The sequence below is a fragment of the Molothrus ater genome, chromosome 22 (genome assembly GCF_012460135.2).
Source record: "Molothrus ater isolate BHLD 08-10-18 breed brown headed cowbird chromosome 22, BPBGC_Mater_1.1, whole genome shotgun sequence".
Classification (NCBI taxonomy): domain Eukaryota; kingdom Metazoa; phylum Chordata; class Aves; order Passeriformes; family Icteridae; genus Molothrus; species Molothrus ater.
Genome location: NC_050499.2, coordinates 5,233,550 through 5,254,544, shown reverse-complemented (window position 1 = coordinate 5,254,544; position 20,995 = coordinate 5,233,550). Strand labels below are relative to the sequence as shown.

General features: G+C 49.5%; 1 protein-coding gene across 2 annotated transcripts in view; it reads left to right on the top strand.

Annotated features, from left to right (window-relative positions):
* The window catches only part of SORL1 (sortilin related receptor 1), a 55,157-nt gene that overhangs the window by 26,734 nt on the left and 7,428 nt on the right, over positions 1-20,995 (top strand). Inside the window, exons 20-40 of one of the 2 annotated variants that reach the window (XM_036397377.2) lie at positions 392-638; positions 1,300-1,438; positions 2,514-2,687; positions 2,850-2,963; positions 3,981-4,103; positions 4,466-4,585; positions 6,879-7,001; positions 7,970-8,077; positions 9,544-9,675; positions 10,182-10,313; positions 10,931-11,065; positions 11,327-11,482; positions 12,192-12,341; positions 13,373-13,501; positions 15,009-15,135; positions 15,666-15,835; positions 17,204-17,316; positions 17,628-17,732; positions 19,013-19,085; positions 20,204-20,286; positions 20,536-20,632. In XM_036397377.2, the coding sequence (XP_036253270.2) occupies positions 392-638; positions 1,300-1,438; positions 2,514-2,687; positions 2,850-2,963; positions 3,981-4,103; positions 4,466-4,585; positions 6,879-7,001; positions 7,970-8,077; positions 9,544-9,675; positions 10,182-10,313; positions 10,931-11,065; positions 11,327-11,482; positions 12,192-12,341; positions 13,373-13,501; positions 15,009-15,135; positions 15,666-15,835; positions 17,204-17,316; positions 17,628-17,732; positions 19,013-19,085; positions 20,204-20,286; positions 20,536-20,632 (2,750 nt within the window). Of the gene's footprint in view, positions 1-391; positions 639-1,299; positions 1,439-2,513; positions 2,688-2,849; positions 2,964-3,980; positions 4,104-4,465; positions 4,586-6,875; positions 7,002-7,969; positions 8,078-9,543; positions 9,676-10,181; positions 10,314-10,930; positions 11,066-11,326; positions 11,483-12,191; positions 12,342-13,372; positions 13,502-15,008; positions 15,136-15,665; positions 15,836-17,203; positions 17,317-17,627; positions 17,733-19,012; positions 19,086-20,203; positions 20,287-20,535; positions 20,633-20,995 lie in introns of both variants that reach the window. The other variant, XM_036397376.2, reaches the window with a different exon arrangement.

The following is a 20,995-nucleotide window of genomic DNA, read 5'->3' as shown; positions in this document are numbered from 1 at the left end:
AGGACCTGACTCCATGTTTCAGAAGGCTTGATTTATTATTTTATGATATATATTATATTAAAAGTATACTAAAAGAATAAAAGAAAGGATTTCCTCAGAAGGCCGGCTAAGAATAGAATAGGAAAGAATCAATAACAAAGGTTTGTGGCTCAGACTCTCTGTCCGAGCCAGCTGGGCTGTGATTGGTCATTAATTAGAAACAACCACATGAGCCCAATCCCAGCTGCACCTGTTGCATTCCACAGCAGCAGATAACCATTGGTTACATTTTGTTCCTGAGGCCTCTCAGCTTCTCAGGAGGAAAAATCCTACGGAAAAGGAATTTTTCATAAAAGATGTCTGTGACACACGCTCTGTGTGGGTTTGGAGTAACCTCTCTGCCTGCTGCCAGGTTGATGTTCTGGACAGACTGGGGGGACTCCAGGGCTGGCATCTACAGGAGTGACATGGACGGGTCTCTGGCCGGGTGCATCGTCTCGGAGGGCGTGCGCTGGCCCAACGGCATCTCTGTGGATGAGCACTGGATCTACTGGACTGAAGCCTACATGGACAGGATCGAGAGGGTGGATTTCAATGGCATGCAGAGATCTGTGATCCTGGACAGCCTCCCTCACCCCTATGCCATTGCTGTATTTAAGGTTTGTTTTCCCCGTTGTCATTTTTTTCCGTAGCATGCAGGCTCTGAGGCTGGTGCTGGAGGAGCACAGGGCACACTGAATTTGGAGGATAGGGATGTGATTTGGAGCACCCTTTGTCTCTGTCTGCTTCCCTGAAACATTCCCACAGATCCCTGAATTTGAGGATAGGGATGTGATTTGGAGCAGCCCTTTGTCTCTCTGTCTGCTTCCCTGAAACATTCCCACAGATCCCTGAATTTGAAGGATGGGGATATGGTGTGGAGCAGGCATGACACTGTCTCTCTCTGTCTGCTTCCCTGAAACATTCCCACAGATCCCTGAATTTGGAGGATAGGGATGTGGTTTGGAGCACACTTTCTCTCTCTGTCTGCTTCCCTGAAACGTTCCCACAGATCCCTGAAACCAGCAGGCAAGTGCAGCCCAATCCAGGCCCAATGTTCCCAAGCAGCTGCCCTGCAATGTTTGCCACTCAGCAGATCACTCTGTCACTCTCATTCCTGCTCAAATCCCACCTCAGGCCTTCCTCTTCCTCTCCCCTGTGGGCTGGGGACACTTTTCACTCTCTCTTTTCCAGTGTTTAGGGTGATGAGTGCAGGTAGCACCGGTGAGCACGGCCCTGGAGGTGCCTCTGCTCACACTGAGAGCCAAGCCTGTGTTTCAGAATGAAATCTACTGGAATGACTGGTCACAGCTGAGTATTTTCAGAGCATCCAAAACCAGCGGCTCCAGGATGGAGATCTTGGTCGGCCGACTGAATGGGATCATGGATATGAAAATCTTTTACAGAGGAAAGACAACAGGTAACGATGCAGATGATCCTCCTGGGGTTTAGGAATGTGTTCATCCCCCATTTCCACTGGGCCATCCTGGCTTGCATTTCCTGACCACCCATTCCTGCAGGGCTTGAGGCTTTCAGGAATGAGTTTCATCAGGGGTATATTGTGCTTTTGGCTGCCAGGAGAGAGAGCTCATAGGGCACTCGGCTGTGGTGGCACCTCATGGTTTGTGTCAGATCCTGGCTTTTCCATCAAAGAGTTGTACAGGCCAAAAACCACAGGATCTCAGGGCTGCACCAACTTTGCTCTCCTCTAATGTCTGCCTGCATTGTGCCAAGGCAGTGCTGACCCCCGTGGGCTGTTCATACCCATTTCCAGATGGGTACCAGACCACTGAAGGGCTCTAGACTCTGAGGGTGTAACTGACACCCTTTGATAGACCTCCAAAGCCACTGGGATGAGTTGTGTCCCTTAAAGGCCAATCTTTCCCCCTTAAAGACCCTCAAACTCCCTGGAGATGGCTCTGGGCATTCCTAGGGGTGACCTCAGCACTCAGCCTTGCAGAGCTGGCTGCTGGGGGGGTCTGAACCCAAAGCAGGTGACACTGGGGCTCCCGTGCCCGTGTCCTGGGCTGGCAGGTGACACCAGGACTCCTGGGCCTCTATTCTGGGACAGAAGGTGACACTGGGGCTCCTGTGCCTCCATGGTGGGCTGGCAGGTGACACTGGGATTCCCATGCCTCTGTTTTGGGCTGGCAGGTGACACTGGGGCTCCCGTCCCTCCATGGTGGGCTGGCAGGTGACACTGGGGCTCCTGTGCCTCTATTCTGGGATAGAAGGTGACATTGGGGCTCCTGTCCCTCCATGGTGGGCTGGCAGGTGACACTGGGATACCTGTGCCTCCATGGTGGGCTGGCAGGTGACACTGGGGCACCTGTGCCTGTGTCCTGGGCTGGCGGGTGACACTGGGGCTCCCGTGCCTCTGTTCTGGGATAGAAGGTGACACTGGGGCTCCTGTCCCTCCTTGGTGGGCTGGCAGGTGACACTGGGGCTCCCGTGCCTCGCCCTGACGCTGTCCCCTTCCTCCTGCCCTGCTCCAGGGCAGAACGCCTGCATCACCAAGCCCTGCAGCCTGCTCTGCCTGCCCAGGTCCAACAACGGCCGCAGCTGCAAGTGCCCCGAGGGGGTGGCCAGCACGGTGCTGCCCAGTGGGGAGCTCAGGTGTGACTGTCCCCACGGCTACACCATGAAGAACAACACCTGCATCAAGGAAGGTGAGCTCCTGCATCAAGGGAGGTGAGGTCCTGCCTGCTCTTGCTGCTGCCCAGGGCTGAGGTGGCTCTGCCATCACGAGAGGTCGGTGTCACCTGTCCTCTGGCCCATTTCTGGAGGCACAGCCTCATGCCAGCTTGTTTCTGCTGTCCCTCCTGCCTCAGAGAACACGTGCCTGCCCAACCAGTACAGGTGCTCCAATGGGAACTGCATCAACAGCATCTGGCAGTGTGACAATGACAATGACTGCGGGGACATGAGCGACGAGAAGAACTGCCGTGAGTGTCCTGCCCTGGTGGCATTGGCCTGGCCAGGCTCAGGGGTCTGCTCTGGTGGCACCTCAGCTGCTGCTCCACGCTCCTTTCACAGGTCAGGGAGAGCAAGAGGCTCTCTGGGGGTGTAACTCAGCTCTTGGTGACTCCAAAGCAAATTTGGGATGGGTTTTGTCCCAGTCCCCTTGACCAGATGCATCAGTGTCTAAAATTTTGGTGAGGTTGATGCCAACTCTTGCACTAATTGTCTTCTGAAGTTAATTGAGGGCACAGCCAGTGAGGAAAAGAGAGCAGACAGTGCTGACACGGGCCTCTTGTCGAGATAATAAATCAAGTTCACACATTAAAGATGGAGGTCACCTTTCTGAGCAAAGTTAGGAGCAGCCAATGTGTGCAGGAGGGGCAGATGTTCCATAGATTTGCACAGCCTGAAGGGTTTGGATTAATGCACTGTGGAAAAAGGACTGGGTTTGAAGTTAGGAATCACTGGAGGACCAGGACAGAGGCTGTTTATGCCCATTTTGTGCCAATGAGGAATTTATTTCCCTGACAAAGCTGAGGTACCAGTCAGCAGAGTCCAGGTTTGAGTTCAATGGCTCCAGGTGTGGGAAAACCTCTCCATTTCTTGGAGAGAGGTCACCAGCTTTGCACAGAGGTGCTGCCTTGGATGTTCATGGCCAGCTTCTCCCCTGCTTGGGCTGCCCTGTCTCATCCCAGCACCTGAGGTTTCAGTCCCTCTGTGGGGAGCACACAGCTCCACAGCCTTGGCTTCCTGCTCCCTGGCTTGGGAGTGGACATCAGGAGTTTCAGTCCTGGTCCCCAGACAGAAAACTGACCACTGTGCACTCTGCTCTGCACGGAGTGCCTAAAAATGGCATTAAAACACAAGAGCAGGAATTCAGGCTGGGCTGGCAGGATTCTGTCCCTGTCCCTCCACTGCCCTGCACTCAGTACATACCCTCAGGCAGCAGCAACCATTTTCTAACCACTGCCTCCTCCTCCTCCTCCTCCTGTCTCCATCAGCAACCACCGTGTGCGACACTGAGACCCAGTTCCGCTGCCAGGGCTCGGGGACCTGCATCCCCCTGTCCTACAAATGTGACCTGGAGGACGACTGTGGGGACAACAGCGATGAGAGTCACTGTGGTGAGTGCCCCTCCTGCCCTGGGCACGGGTGGGCAGCTGCTCCCCATTGCTCTCTGTGCTGCTCAGGGGTGATGGAGGGGAAGATCCCCCTGTTTGCCCAGGCTGTCTCCTCCTCGTTTACTGGGGCCTGGGAAATGGGGGACAGGAGCAGGATTTACAGGGTGTTTGGGAATTAGGGACGTGTAAGAATCCAGCACCATCATGTACTGGGAAGTGAGGGACGGGAGAAGAGAGCAAGGCCATGTGCTGGTCCTTCCCCTCACTGTGTTCCAGCTGGGAGATTTCTGTGCCGTTATTATCCACCTTTTCCTCTCTGCTCCTTGGGTATTCCTGTGACCTGAAGCTCAATATTTTGTTTGCAGAAGCTCACCAGTGCAGGAATGATGAGTTCAGCTGCAGCTCAGGGATGTGCATCCGTCTGTCCTGGATGTGTGATGGGGATAACGACTGCAGGGACTGGTCTGACGAAGCAAACTGCACTGGTGAGTGCTCAGGTGTTGCTCAAGAGCCTCCTGCTGCTTCTACTTTTTATTTCCAGCCTGGGAGACATGAGCCAGTGTCTTGTGCCTCAGTTTCCTTGCTTGTTAGAGCACCTTAGGGTGACGTGATGCTCCAAATCCAAGGATTTCTTTCCCCCAGGTTCACTGGGAATTTGCTGGCAGCTGAGATGCTCGCACAGTGACCCAACTTTTGCTTTTTACCTACAAGATTGCACCCACAGGCAAAGCTCTGTGGGATGGGAAGTGGTTTTGTGGCTGCTGAGCAGCCAAAGAGCTCTCCTGCAAGAAGAGCTGCCGTGTTGCAGGGAGGCAGCAGCCAGGCTCGTGGGCACTGGCAGCATTTCACAGCCTTCACTCTGTCTCCTTGCCTTTAATCAGGTGCAGAGAACAGGCACACTCTTTGCAGCTTCTCCACAGTTAGTTGATGTGAAGAAGAGGCAGGTTTAGCTTGGGAAGTTTGGTTTGGCAGTTCTAGTCCTCCTCTGGCAGCTCGTTGCTCCACGGGCTCAGAAACCTAAAGAGGGTGCCCTAAGCAGGGAGTCCCGCAGAGAAGAAGTCCCACTCTTGGTTTTACCTACAACTTGTATTAAATCAGCCTGGCTGGCAGAAATAGCCTTGCTCCTACCCTGTGCCTCCTGTGCAGCAAGACCTGTGAGCCTCACTGTGTGTTTGGAGTGGAAAGTCACAGCACTCCACCCTCCTCACCACCACAGTGATGATGTTCCTCAGCAGCCTCCGGAGGTTAACACACCCACACAGAGCCTTTTTCTCATCAGATAAAACAACAGATAGCAGTGCACTGGCCTTTTCCCCTAGAAACAATCAAGCAAAACTATCAACCAAACCAAAAACCACAGTGTTTGCACAAGAAGAAACTTCTCAGAGCAGGCAGAGCACCAGTCTGTCAGTGAAGGACACAAGGTTGTATTTATCAAGCCATCCATGGGATATCTCAGGATAAAAGACACAAGGTTGTATTTATCAAGCCATCCATGGGATATCTCAGGATAAAAGACACAAGGTTGTATTTATCAAGCCATCCATGGGATATTTAAGATAAAAGCAGTGCTTTCCATGGCATGAGGAGCCTGCAGGGACCAGGATCTGGGAATGCTGGCAGCAGCCTGGAGCCTTTGGGACAGAGAGTGGCACCAGCTGCTGTCCCGGGGCTCTGGCAGGAGGATTTAAGAGATCCCTTTCAGGTCTTTGAGCTCCTCTTTGCTCACCCCCGTGGCACTTGCTGTGCCTGGAGCACCCAGGGCTGATCCTGGTCATTAGTATTCCATGAGTGTGGCTTTCTAAGAAGGTTTAATTTATATTGGTATCACTTATCTCTCGTATGAGTTTCTCCAGAGAGAATTACTACAGGAGAGGAACCTACTTCAAAAAGCGTGTCGGGTTTGTAAAGCCTCAAGTTGGAATTATCTAAGAGGATCACAATTATTTGAGGAACATTCCGTCTGACTTCACCGGGCTGCAATTATTGCTCTTATCTGAAATAATTACATTTCATGCTGAATACCTAATAGAATATTACTGCAGCAGATTGTACTATTTGGAAATATCTGTGAGTGCATGTCGCTCTCTAACCTGAAACTCAGGATCATGCCATTTAATTAAGTTGAACACTGCTTTTCTCAATAACTCTGAGTGCTCTCCTGCTTGAGGAGCAGGATTTGTCTCTGAAGTGACAACACAAACCAGGCTGCAACCCAGATACCCCACAGGCAGATATTTTCCTGACAGGAGCCTAAGGAAAACCCCCAGGGAGAATCGTATTTCTTGTTTGCTTTGGCAACATAGAAGAGCCTTGTTTGCCTTAATTAAAAGCTCTCTCTGAGTCTGTCCTGCTCTGCACGGGGGACTCTGCAGCTCTGACAAGCCTTGCTTGATCTCGGTGGCATTTCTCACCATCTCTGGCACGGTGCCACTGCTGTCACCTCTGCCCACGCTCCCCAAGGGCTGAGATCAAAGGGACAGAGGCTGCTGACTTTGGGGAGAGCTTTGGGACATCTCTACCCTGCAAAAGCCATCCCTGAGGCACAGCAGGCTCGTGAGCAAGGATGGCACAGAGAGGGGAAGACCTCGGGGAAACTGGGACTCAAGGAGTTCTCCTGCCTGGGCTCCATGGGGTGGCTGCTTGTGCTGGGCCCCTGGTGGGAGATCCTGGGGCAGGGGAGGGAGCAGGGCGGGATTGGGTGGCCTGGCACTCTCAGCTCAGCAGGGACACGGTGACAGCCCGCTCTCAGGTGTCCCCTTGCTCTGGTTCCAGCAGTTTATCACACCTGCGAGGCCTCCAGCTTCCAGTGCCACAACGGGCACTGCATCCCGCAGCGCTGGGCGTGCGACGGCGACGCCGACTGCCAGGACGGCTCTGACGAGGACCCTGGCACCTGCGGTAACGGGGCCTGACTGTGAGGGGGGCTCTGCCACGGCCGGGGGGGATTTCTGCACACCCACTGAGCTAAAACAGCGGCAAACTCGGGGGGAGCCCCACACCCCTCCCAAAGCAGCCACAGTGCAGAGAAAACCTATTGTAAATCAAAGGTGACTCCACCAAAGGGGAGAGGATGATGAGGAGGACTCTGTGGGTAGCAGAAGGCAAATCAATTACTTTATCATACTATACACACCAAGGGATGTGTATAGTATGATAAAGTAATTAATATTTTATTTATATAATTTATTAAAAATAATTTATTTATACAATATCATAATTCTTTCATTTACATAATATTTTATTTATATAATTTATATAAATTTATTTATATAATACTTTAATTCTTTCATTTATATATTATTTTATTTATAGAATTTATATAAATTATTTGATTTCTATAATAGAATTCTTTTATTTATATATAATTTTATTTATAGAATTTATATAAATTATTTGATTTCTATAATTTCTATAAATTATTTTATTTCTATAATATAATCTTTTATTTATACAGTATTTTATTTATAGAATTTCTATAAATTATTTTATTCATATAACATTATAATTCTTTCATTTATATAATATTATATTTATACAAATTATATAATTTATTTTATTTATATAATATTTATATAAATTAATACTATCCAACACACAGACACTTCTTGGCCCTGGTAGGCCAAGGGAGCAAAGCATCCTCACTTTGGGTAAACCATCTCCATATTGCATTCTACTTTAGCACAACACAGGCACAGCAAGCAAGATAAGAATTGTGTTTCCCTTCTTCTGTACTTGTCTCACAACACTCTCTCCTCAGAGGGCATGTGAATACCACAGCAACCCTGGCTTTTTTTTTTTCCGCTAATTAAAACAGCTTCAACAAAACCCCGAAAAACACATAACACCCACCCAATTCTGCCTTTCAGAGAAAAAGTGCAACGGCTTCCAGTGCCCCAATGGCACCTGCATCCCCACCAGCAAACACTGTGACGGCATCAACGACTGCTCCGACGCCTCGGACGAGCAGCACTGTGGTGGGTACCGGGCTCGGGGGCTCTGGGGCCCTGCTCTGGGGCTGGCAGCATTAATGAGCTCATGTGCCTTGCTCTGCACCCAGTTTGTTAGAGGAGGAGCAGGGGATGAGGCCTTTCAGCCTTTCCTTCTTCTCCTGGGAATCTGTTACATGGCTATTGGAGAGTGTTCAGTTTCCCCTGAATGTTAAAGAATCTTTCTTGTAAGCTTCCTCTATACAGCCTGCAGCTTCTCTAGAATGAGGGCTGGGATTTCTAGAGGGGCTGATGAGACCCCTGACCCAGGAGTAGGCCCAGGAGTGAAAAATCCTGAGTGCTGTGGGAAATGGGAGGATATGGGCCAAGTCCTGAAGGAATTCTCTGACCCCATAGTCTGGGACTTCCCACTGAACCCAGCTGAGGTGGGGAAATACCTGAAAGAGAAGTACCAGGATGAGCCTAAGGAGCATTATTGCACACTGCTAGATACTGTAGGGCAGCAGAAGAAGAAGGGCAGGGAGATAAATCAGCAGCTATCCCAGTCACTCAGGCTGCAGCCAACAGCCCAGGCTCAAAGCCAGCAGCTAAACCAGATACTGAGCCTAAGCCAGCAGCTAAACCAGACAATAAACCTCAACCAATGGCTCAACCAGGGCACCATGTTAGCAGTTTGATCACTGACAGTGAGACAAACTGACAAAAGTTGTTTGTGGTTAGCAGTATTTAGTGAGCATTTGATGCAGGTTAGGTTGAATGAGGTTACTTTGACATCGTTACCTTCAGAGCATCTCAGGTTTTTAAAGAAACGGTCATTGGAAAGAAATGATGATCTGCTGAGATGGATTGATATAAACTGTAGGTCCTTCAGAAGCAACTGGCAAGAAGCAAGGCAAGAAGCCTTGCAGTTCCTAAGGTTATGTGTCTTCAACTCACCTTTCCTTGAAAGCAAAACCCAGGTTTTACTTTAAAAAAAAAAAAATTAAAGGGTTTCAAAAAGTCAGGGTTTTGTCTTATTTTATCCAGAAAATCTAAAACATGTACTTTAAGCACATTAGGTACTGTCTGAACCAGCTTTCTGCAGGTAAAAAAGCAAAGCTGCATTTTTTTTCTGCTCTGCCCAAGCCAGGAATGGCAGTAAAGCCACTTTACTGCACTGGGGGTAAAGCCCTGGGAGATGATGGGGAAGCCTCACTGGGCAGTCACAGCCCCCTGTGAAATCAGCAGGTCAGCAAAAGGCACAGCCTGGGGGACACTGCCAGGGAGGCACCAAACCCCCCCTGGTGCCTGTGCCCGCCCCGAGGGCTGATCTGGTGAGGGCAGCACGTGCAGGGACACAGCTCAGACCGTTTGTCTCAGGAACTCTCTGCAAATCCCCAAAATCCGCCCTGAGCTGCGCTCAGAGCTGCACAGAGCCCGGCGGGTGACACTGCTGGCTGCAAGGACAGCAGAGGTGCCAGCCCTGTCCCCCTGTCCTTCCCCGATCCCTGCAGAGCCCCTGTGCACCCGCTACATGGATTTTGTGTGCAAGAACCGGCAGCAGTGCTTGTTCCACTCCATGGTGTGCGACGGCATCGTCCAGTGCCGCGACGGCTCCGACGAGGACGCCGCCTATGCTGGCTGCTGTGAGTGTCACAAATGCCACAAATGCCCAGGGGAGGGTGGGCACAGCATGGAAACAGAGCCCTGGGGAGGCTACCAGGGATGCCAGCTATGCTGGGTGCTGTGGGTGTCACCAGTGTCACAAATGCCCATGGGAGGATGGGCACAGCATAGGAATAGAGCTGTGGGGAGGCTACCAGGGGTGCCAGCTATGCTGGCTGCTGTGGGTGTCACCAGTGTCACAAATGCCCAGGGGAGGGTGGGCACAGCATGGAAACAGAGCCCTGGGGAGAGCCAGGGATGCCAGCTGTGGGTGCTGTAAGTGTCACCCTGGGCACCTTTGCTAAGGGAGGGGTGGCCATAGAATGGAAACAGAGCCCTGGGCAGAGCCAGGCTACCAGGAAGCTCCCAGCTCTCCTAAAAGGTGGCTCTAGAGCTGCTTAGAAATCCATGCTTGCCCCTGAGCCTGCTCCTTCCTGCTCAAGCTTTGCTGAAGCCCTTGAGCTTTACACCCAACCTCCCCCTGCAGCCCAGGACCCCGAGTTCCACCGGACCTGTGACCAGTTCAGCTTCCAGTGCCAGAACGGGGTGTGCATCAGCCTGGTGTGGAAGTGTGACGGGATGGACGACTGTGGTGACTACTCTGACGAAGCAAACTGTGGTGAGCAGCACCCCCAGGGCCTCCTGCCGCTGCAGCTCCAGCTTCCTTTGGATTGCAGGAGCATGGAGCAGTGTCTTCCTCATGTTCTCACTCGTGTTTGTGTGTGTAGCACATCACAGCCTGTCCTACCTGGAGACCGGGGTCATTTTCCCTCCTGCTGCAGGCAGGTGAAGTGAAGCACGCAGAAAACCTGGCACATCTTGTGCTTGACTAACTCTTCTGTGACCATATTTACTGCACAGCCTCCCAGCCCTGAGCAGACAGGCAGTTTACAGCCAAACCCAATATTTACCACTGTTCCCCGGGTGGCTGCAGGAGCTGTACCCAGCCAGGCGAGGCAGCTGCAGCCTCATTTCAGAGCTGCAGGGTTTGCTCCTCCATTTCTGCCATGCTCTGGTGGATTCTGCTCTGCTTCTGAGGTCAGGGGTGGTGTCTGGCCACGAAGAACACAGACAGCAGTGATAACAACAGAGTGAGGGCTGGGAGGAATGGGAATGCTGGGGATGGAGAGGAAGGAATGTGCTTGTGCTGCTCAGGTGATGCTCTCTGAGGTGCTCCCACCTCTGAGCTGTGCTGAGGTGCCCCTGTGGCTCACAGGACTCTCCTCTCCTTGCCAGAAAACCCAACAGAAGCCCCCAACTGCTCCCGGTATTACCAGTTCCAGTGTGGGAACGGGCACTGCATCCCCAACCGCTGGAAGTGCGACCAGGAGAACGACTGCGGGGACTGGTCTGATGAGAGGGACTGCGAGGGTAAGGACACGCTGCTGGGGCCCTGACAGGGGCATGACAGGGACTGGGACCTGCTGAAGGACCACTCAGCCCCCATGGCTCCAAAAATGCCCCATGAGTGGCCACTTTCAGGCATCTTTTACTCTGTGTTTTTGGATATCCTGATTGCAGACACAATGTAAAAACACCGGGTTTGTGATGCCTCACCTGCCTCCCCCTCAGCCAGCAGGGAGCTTACCCAGGAGCAGGAGCTCAGCTCAGCTGTCCCTGGTGTATTTTTAGGCTCTCCAGTTCATCCCATTACCACGCTGATCCCCCCGACGTGCCTGCCCAACCATTTCCGCTGCAACAGCGGCGCCTGCATCATGAACAGCTGGGTGTGTGACGGCTACAAGGACTGCTCCGATGGCTCTGACGAAGAGGCCTGTCCCACCCCAAGTAAGCCCTCCTCTCCCTCACCCCTTTCCTTCTCCCAGATCACATCTGCAGGGAGCTCTGCCCTTTCAGAGCCTGGCCAGGTTGTGGGGTTAATTTGTGGTGTAAAGCAAACTTGTGGTGTAAAACAAAGTTTTGTCACCCTCCAGCAGTGCCACCAGCTGGGACAGTGCTCCAGAGCAGCACATTGCTCTGGTGGTGTTCGAGGATTTGACTCCATGCTTCTGAAGGCTAATTTATTATTTTATGATATATATTATATTAAAACTATACTAAAAGAATAGAAGAAAGGATTTAATCAGAGAATGACAAAATCCTTTGACTGACTAGACAGTCCGAGCCAGCTGGGCTGTGATTGGCCGTTAATTAGAAACAACCACACGAGACCAATCCCAGATGCCCCTGTTGCATTCCACAGCAGCAGATAACCATTGTTTGCATTTTGTTCCCGAGGCCTCTCAGCTTCTCAGGAGGAAAAAAAAAAAATCCTAAAGAAAGGGATTTTTCAGAAAATATCATGGCTACACATTGCCTGCAGAGCAGAGGCTTTTCCAGCCCTCTGCAGTCAGCAGAGAGGGTGGCCAAGGCGTCATCCCCATCACCTGCTGGATGGAAGGAGGTTGCCATCTAGTGGAGCCGGGACGGGGACAGCGCTGCTCCCTCCTGGTGGCGGTGCCAGCGCTGGTGCTCTCCTGTCTCTCTGTGTGTGCAGGACCCAATGTGACAGCCACGTCCCCGGCGCTGCCGGGGCGCTGCAGCCGCTTCGAGTTCGAGTGCCAGCAGCTGCACAAGTGCATTCCCAACTGGAAGAGGTGCGATGGAGTCAGGGACTGCCAGGACGGCACCGACGAGAGGAACTGCCGTGAGTGTGGGCAGGGACAGGGGCACACCTGGAGCTCTCCCCCGGGGATCTCCCTGTGTGTCAGAACCCAGCACACCCCTCTGGCTGTCCTGGAGTGCCCAAACCCCTGCCAGGGGGCTCAGGGACCCTGGCACAGAGCCCAGGACCCCTGTGCCTTTGATTTAGCCCTTGGAAAAAACAATTACCCGCCCTTATATGAAGAATTACAAGCCACGACAAATTAAGTAGAATGATAGTGAATTTATCATGGGGTAAAAAATAGATTTTTGGGGGTTTTAGAATGGGGGTTCAGGGGGCAAGATGGAGGAATCTGGGTGTGTCCAGCCTTTCTCCTTCTTCTTCTTGGCCTCCATCTTCTGCTGTGATGGTGGCACTTTTGGTTTGGTTTAGAGTAGAAGCTCATTGTCTAACATAGCTGATAGGTATTGGGAATTAATTGTAAATATTGTACAGGTAGTTTTTAGTATAAAAAGATAACACCACCCTGGGGGCAGGCAGAGTGCCCCTGTCTGTCTTGCTGAGAGGACCTCAGCAGGACAGGAGAAAGAATTTTATAGATAAGAAACAATGAACAACCTTGAGACTGAGAACTGAACAGCTCTGACTCCTTCTTTGAGAGCCGAGCTGAGAAAAGAGACTTTGTAAAATATCTCAGAGTCACTCTGACCAACTAGAGAACCCGAGACTTGTGAGGGTAGGGAAACCTCTGAGGAGGCTTTGATTGCTGGGGAAATCCCTGCAGGGAAAAATCCTGTACGGAAAACAGAAATCCTTTACAGAAAAAAATTTAAAAGGATGAAAAGCCCAAGGGGTGCTATTCCCATTAGAAGTCCAGTTATTGTTTTTCATGGGATGGGCTCCAGGTTCTTCTGAAGGTGCAGCCAGCAGGAGCCACCCCAGAGTGTGACACACCCCAGTGTGTGCCACACCAGCCTGAGCTCCATCCCTGACGTGCAGCCACCTGCAGACATTCCAGTGCTGCCGAGGGAACTTCCCTGCCTCCAGTCCTGAACTGTTGTGCCTCTTTTCAGCCACTCCAAGCAGCCTGTCCTGCCCTAGTGGCTTCAGGTGTGAGGATGGGGAGGCCTGCATCCTGCTGCCAGAGCGCTGTGACGGGTACCTGGACTGCTCAGACAGCAGCGATGAGAGGAACTGCACAGGTGAGCAGCAGCCCTGTCCCAGCCCTCGCTCCCTGCTCCCTGTCAGCACACAGAGGTGCTCTCCTGGGTCTGTCACCTTGCCCTCACAACATCCTTGATTTATCTGCCTCTGTTGTCCAAGCTGCCTCCTCACCCATTTATCACCAGCTGGGACAAACTTCCCAGCAGCTTCTGCACTGACAATTTGTCTTCCAGCAGCCTCAGAGAGAGGGAAAAAAAAAAAATCGTTTTAGGATGGATAGGAGCAAAGCTGGCTGTTTTACACAGGCCACAGGTGAAATGAGTCTCCTGCTCTGCCCTGCTTTGCAAGGTGACCCTGGGGATGTGGCACGTGCCCTGCTGCCATCCCTGGCTGTCCCTTGGTGGGGGCAGAGGGACAGAGCCCACCCTGGGCTGATAGCAGGGATTGATCACTGCCTCCAGCCAGCCATGAGCTTCAGCAGCTCCCCCACAGAACTGCTGGGGGGGCTGGGCATCAATCAGGTTTAGTTCTTTAATTAAATATTGATTGGGAGAGGCTAGCAGGGTTCAGGGGAGGGGGAAGGAGCTGCTGAGATGCACAACTCAGCTGCTTCACCGAGGGAAAACCATTTATTTTCCCTTGGAAAAATTGCCTTGCCGTGCTGTCCATTCCCCCACATGCCTGCTGGATTTAATTCCAGCTGTTTAGGGAAAGCAAAACAGCAGCAATTTGCCCCTGCTCTGCTTGGTTTCTGTTCAGCACCAAAGCTGAGCACCCCAGCAGAGCCAAACCACAACAGTGGGATTTGGGCTCCAAAGAGAGAGGGATTTGGGCGCACAAAGAGACGTCAGGGAGTGGTCTGGTGGGAGCAGGGCATGGATTTGGGGCATTTCAGATCAGCACTTCCCATCCCCAGCCCTGCCAGGGCTGGGTTCCACAGTGATTTTATCCCCTGAATGCCTCTGGGAAGGTCAGGCAGTGATTCAGCCAGAGTTTGTGTCCAGGCAAGCCCCAAACTGGAATTACCAGCCTTTGCTTGGTCCCGCTGCTGAGCACAAGATGTGATAAGGGGAAAACACACAAAGAAAAGGGCCTGGATGGTGACAGGGACAGCACAGACTGATCACAGCAGGAGAAGGGTGACAGTGGGCAGGTTTCACTCACACAATTACAAAATTCCCAGTATTTCATCAACAGCCACACTTTATCCTTCCTCAGGGGAAAGGGGATGCTTGCCTGCTGCAGCATGAAGACATTTTGGGTAGAACTGAGAGCACCAGGGGTAAATCCCTGCTCTGAGCTGCCCTCTGTGAGCCCAGGACAAATCACACATCTCATTTACGTGACATCCCTTCAGTCAGTGCTGTTCCTGCCTCCCCTGTTGCTGGTGTTACAAACAAAGCTCCTCCTGGGCACAGGGCTTGTTTCCCTGCAGCAAATTATTCCCTTTTCCCATTCTCTGCTCTCTCACTTTTCCCTTGTTTCTCTCCTGGGCACAGGGCTTGTTTCCCTGCAGTAAATTCCCTTCTCCCATTCTCTGCTCAGATGACACAATCGTGTACAAGGTCCAGAACCTGCAGTGGACAGCTGATTTCTCTGGTGATGTCACCCTGACGTGGGCTCGGCCCAAAAGGATGTCCTCGACCTCCTGTGTCTACAACATCTACTACAGGTACATCATCTCTCCCTGGTGTTGTGGCAGGTAAAGAGGACAAGCATGAGCACAGGTGTGCCTGTATTTACTGCAGAGAACCACAGAGAATCAGGCCTGAGACCTTCAGAGCTCCTTAATCAAGTTTTGCTTGGAAAATCTAATATTTGTGAGCAATAGAGACACAAAATAGGTGCACCCAGAGGGAAATTCTGACAAATTGCATTGGTTTCCTCCTTGACCATGTACTCAGACAGTAAAGTTGTTATATTCATTTTTTTTTCCACTTGGGCCTCGTCTTTGTGGGACCATTAACAGCAAGAACAAAGGTAATAAATTTGAGCGCAAGAGTTATAGAAAAGCTCAGGGGCTTGTAAGTCACCAAAACATGGTTAGTTTAGGCCTTCCAGTGGCATCTTTTCAAATTGCTGGTGTGGCACTACCAAAATGAGCAGCAGCCTTTTAAAATGGTTCCATTTTTTGGGATAAATATAAACGTTCTAGGCTAAAAAAGCCCATCCTGACTGGAGGCGTGTGCCTCTGTCCCTCAGGATGGTCGGTGAGAGCATCTGGAAGGTCCTGGAGACCCACAGCAACAAAACCAACGGCGTTCTCAAGGTCCTCAAGCCCGACTGCAGCTACCAGGTGAAGGTGCAGGTGCAGTGTCTGAGCAGGGTCTACAACACCAACGACTTCATCACTCTGAGGGCGCCCGAAGGACGTAAGCACAGCTGCTGCTGCCACCACTGCCTGCCACATTGGTGCTGCTTTGGCATGAATTTTGTTTGCAGGGAATGCCCCAGCCAAGGCAGGAATGATGCATCCATGTTCTCAGAATATTCTATTATACTATAATACTATTAATATATTATGTATGTATATATATGTATATATATGTGTGTATATATGTATATATACACATATGTATATTGCAATATACATTTATATAATATATACACTATATATTATATATATACATATTATGTACATATAATGCATATCATTATATCATATTATACATTATATATAATATAACATATTATACATTATTATTAATTAATACAATTATTAATTACATATATTGAAATATATTAATTATATTATATTATTACTAATATATTATATATATACTAATAATATATTATACTATAATACCAATAATACTATATTTATAATACTATATTATGTTCTCATATGTCTCTCCATTTTCTCAGAATACTATATTATACTATAATACTATTAATATATATTACATATATATACAATATATATAATATATTAAATTATATGATATTATTAATATAATAAATATAATTATTATATATTATATATAATGTTATTAATAATATTATATATACACTATTAATATATTATACTATAATACTATATTATACTATACTATATTATATTAAAGAATACTATATTATACTATACTATATTATACTAAAGAAAAGATACTAAATCCTAAAAAGATAATAATGAAAACTGGTGACTCTCTCCAGAGTCCTGACACAGCTTGGCCCTGATTGGCCAAAGAGTCAAAACAACTCCCAGCAGAATGCAATGGAACAATCACCTGTGGGTGAACAATCTCCAAACACATTCCACACGAGCACAACACAGGAGAAGCAAATGAGATAAGAATTGTTTTCCTTTTCTCTGAGGCTTCTCAGCTTCCCAGGGGAAAAATCCTGGGTGGAGAAATTTTTTCAGAGAATGTGAATGCCACAGGGCTGAAAAGTAGAGATATCCCTGCTATGAACAAAAAGGGTCTTTCCCTGGGTTTGGGAATTAATCACAGAATCACCAGGTTGGAAGAGAGCTTCAAGATCATCAAATCCAACCCATACCCCAACAGCTCAACTCAACCCTGGCACCCAGAGCCACATCCAGGCCTTGTTAAACACACCCAGGGATGGGGACTCCACCACCTCCCCGGGCAGAACATTCCAGTACAGAATTGTGCTGGACTGGGAGCAAGGGCCATCCACCCCTTTGTCCTGATTTTTCAGTGAGATTCTACTTTTCCCTGCACGCTCTGGGCACACCACTGTGACTGGCACTAATGTATTTCTCTTTCTCTCTCCAGTACCAGATGCTCCCCTGAACCTGCAGCTGTCCCTGAAGAGAGAAGCTGAGGGTGTGGTGATGGGCTGGTGGAGCCCCCCCGTGAACGCCCACGGCCTCATCCGGGAATTCATCGTGAGTCCTGCTGCCCCTGGGGACGTGGGGACACCAGCACACAGCCAGCTGCAGGGTGGGGTGGGCCTGGAATGGGATATTCTGGGGAGGAAATCTGCTGGGAGCATCAGGCAAGTTGGGAGAAGAAATGCTGTAGGCAGCACCACAGCCCTGGAGTTCTTAATTTCTCCCTTTCTGAGATGTTGTGCTTCTTTCTGCTGGCATTTTATCTCAGAGGGACAGAGATAAACAGGTCTGGGATAGAGATAAACAGGTGTCTCTGCTGACCTGTGGTATTTTTGAGTCCTCAAGCCTTGCTTTGGTGCTCCTAGGTGGAATACAGCAGCAGTGGATCCAAGGAGTGGTCATCCCTCAGAACCACCAAGAACTACACCGAGATCAAGAACTTGCAGGTCAACACTCTCTACACAGTCAGAGTGAGTATTTCCAAAGCTCTCCCTCAGAGTATTTCCAAAACTCACTCTCAGAGTGAGCATTTCCAAAGTTCCCTCTCAGGGTATTCCCAAAGCTCTCTCTCAGAGTGAATATTTCCAAAGCTCTCTCTCAAAGTGAGTATTTCCTAAGCTCTCTCAGGGTATCTCCAAAATTCTCTCTCAGAGCATTTCCAAAGCTCTCTCTCAGAGTGAATATTTCCAAAGCTCTCTCTCAGAGTGAGCATTTCCAAAGCTCTCTCTCAGAGTGAGCATTTCCAAAGCTCTCTCTCAGAGTGAGCATTTTCTAAGTTCCCTCTCAGAGTATTCCCAAATTCTCTCTCAGAGTGAGTATTTCCAAAACTCTCTCTCAGAGTATTTCCAAAGCTCACTCTAAGTGAGCTCTCATTCCTGAGCGGCCTAAGTTCTGCACAGCTAAAAACTTGCTAAAAAAATATCTTGTTAAAAAAACATCTTGTTCAAGCCCTGCCCTTTAATGCCAACCCGCAGCACCACTGCTAATGTCTACAGTTCCAAGGCCCTTGATTTGCTCCTTTGTCCCACAAGGCCAGGCTGGATTACAAAATCCTCCCTGCTAATTGCCCATTCCAATGTCACTGCAATTGCACTGGATGTGGGCCAGAGATAAATTTGGTCCTTGGTGTATGAGTGGGAAAAGAAGCAGATCTGCCTGTGGGGAATGTCTGCACAGGGGAGAGGCTGGGTAATTATAGACAGAAGTAATAAGAAAAGGAAATGAAAAGTCTGCACAGTGAGCCCTGGGAAATGAGTGCTTTGCCATTGTCCATGCTCCTGAGTTCTTGGGGAAGTTCACTGTGATGAATCCCCTCCTCCAAATCCGTGTTATTCTCACGGCTGGTTGGAGGCTTTCCTCCCGTGCTATTCCTTCCCAGTATGACCCATCCCCAGATAAATCTTTGGAAGTATTTCGGGGTTTGCATGTTCTTCCCTGGCCTGGCTCTCAGCTACTTTATGGCCCTTGGAGTCCCCAGCTCCTTATCTTGATGGGCTCCTCCAAGATCCCATCAGAGAGCAGTTATCTGCAAAGAGGCTGCACCTCCCTCCTCTTAGATTCCTTTAATTGACTTTAAGCAGTCGGCTGTATCTCTGCATTAAGCATTTTATTGCCAAGTAATTAAGCTATTGTTTGCTTCCAAGTCCTTTTCCCAGGAGCCCTGCCAGGTCTGTAACCTTGCTCTCACCTCCCCTCTCTGTTTGCACTGTAAAAATGTTGCTCATGTTCCCTCTCCCTCTGGTTTCCAAAGGTTGCTGCAGTAACCAGCCGAGGGGTGGGAAACTGGAGTGAATCCAAGTCCATAACCACGGTCAAAGGCAAAGGTAAATGTTGTTGTTGTTTGGGTCGGGTCAGAGAAGGTGAGGAGCAGCCTGAAACACCAGCAGCAGCATCCAGAGCCACCTCCCCGGCCTTTACTCTCCCTGCTGAGCCTTTCACAGCTTTGCTGGTAAAAATGACCTGTAAAAAGTGATTTTTTCACTCAGCCTGAGCTGCCTCAGAGTTCAGTGGCATCTCTGGAAGGGTCACTGCCTCTTCCTCTGAGCCCTGTGGCACAGGGGATGGATGTGCTGCCCTGGCACTGAGCAGGAGCCTGTCCTCTCTCTCCCAGGCTGCAGACAGATTCCCTCAGACTTTTGTTGGCCAAATCCTGCCTCCAGATAGACAAGAAATTACCAACTCCATCACTCTCACTCTAAAAGGATGCTGGCTCATCCTTCTCCCTCTCAGATCACAATTATTGTGGATCCTCCTGCAGGTTTAGACCACAAAAAACAACCATAGCTCCCAAGAACTATCACAACATCACAGTCTAACAGCAGATAAATTCAAACAGCACAGTAAATCATTTCCTTCCCAACCTGTTTTTTTGTGTTTTTTTTTAAGAAAAGCCTTTTGAAGTCGTTTGTATTCATGCCAAGTTTTTTCATCCAAACTTATGTCCCTGCATCAAAATTGTCTGCTAATTTGTCAGATGAAAGACGGGAAAGAAAACACCAGGCTGCTCAAAGTGCAGGATCCAGATAATGTGAATTACCTGGTGGTTAGAAAAACAGAGGTAGAAAGAACAGAAACAGCTCTGACTTCGGGTTTTGCACAAGTGCTTTGCACCGACAGCTCCTGATGTTCCTCAGCAGCTCCTTGGAAGTGCAGGAGCTGTTTCCTGGGATAGGAGCTCACCCTGCTGAGTGCAGAGGGAAATCCCCTTGCCCAGACCCCTCCAGTTCCAGCCTGCACTGAGCAAGGCACAGATAAAGCAGCTTTTCAGTGCTGGAGCTAAAAATCAGTGTCTTCTCTGAGGGGGACGTGGCTTAGGCAAGGTTGGGGTGTCCTGTGCTGGGAGCTTTTAACACAAAAATCTGTATTTTATCTGTCCCCTCTCAAGAAATATTTTTTATTTCTTTGTGCTGTACTAACAGGTTTTTTCTCTCTTTCCTCCCAGTCATTCCTCCCCCTGTCATCCACATTGAGAGCTACAGTGAGGACTCCATAAGTTTCAGCCTAAAAATGACCACGAATATCAAGGTAAGAGTTTTTCCCCTTCCCTCTGAGCTGGGGAAATGGTGAATAGTGGCTGGGAGAAGCTGTCACCCACTGAAGCATTGCAATTACCAATTATTTCATGCCAAATAATTTCTTCCTGCTCCCAAACTGCCCCGGGGCTCTTAATTGGGATGGAAAATACAATGCAAGGACTGTCAGGGGTCTGAGAGTAGCCCTGGTTCCCTGTGTGCATCAGCTGAGCTGATGGCTCTGTGTCCTTGGGCTTGACAGGTCAGTGGCTACGTGGTCAACATCTACTGGACATTTGATAGCCACAGGCAGGAAAAAAGGACTCTGGTCATAGAAGGAGAAAAGTCCATCCAAAAAGGTAAATTCTGCTCAAAATAGAAAGCTTTGCTTTGGTCAACACCAAGCAGAAGGATTTATGAGGGGTTATAGGATTATTTTATTTTTTTATTGCTACTAGGAGTTCTGTTTAAACAATCCTGTTTAAATCTGGACAGGACAAAGCAGCAAATTCTGTTCTGAGGACCTGGGGATTTCAAGCAGATTTGGGATTTACCCCCAGAGCTGCACTAGTCCTTTCTCATCAGTGGGGTTTTGTTTGTTGTTCCATTTTTCATCTGCCAAAGGGAGCAGAAACAGGACAAGGATTTCTTGGGCTTGCACACAGTAATCACATTTCTGGTTTGGGAAAATCTCAGTGTGGATATGTGAAATCATCCGGGCA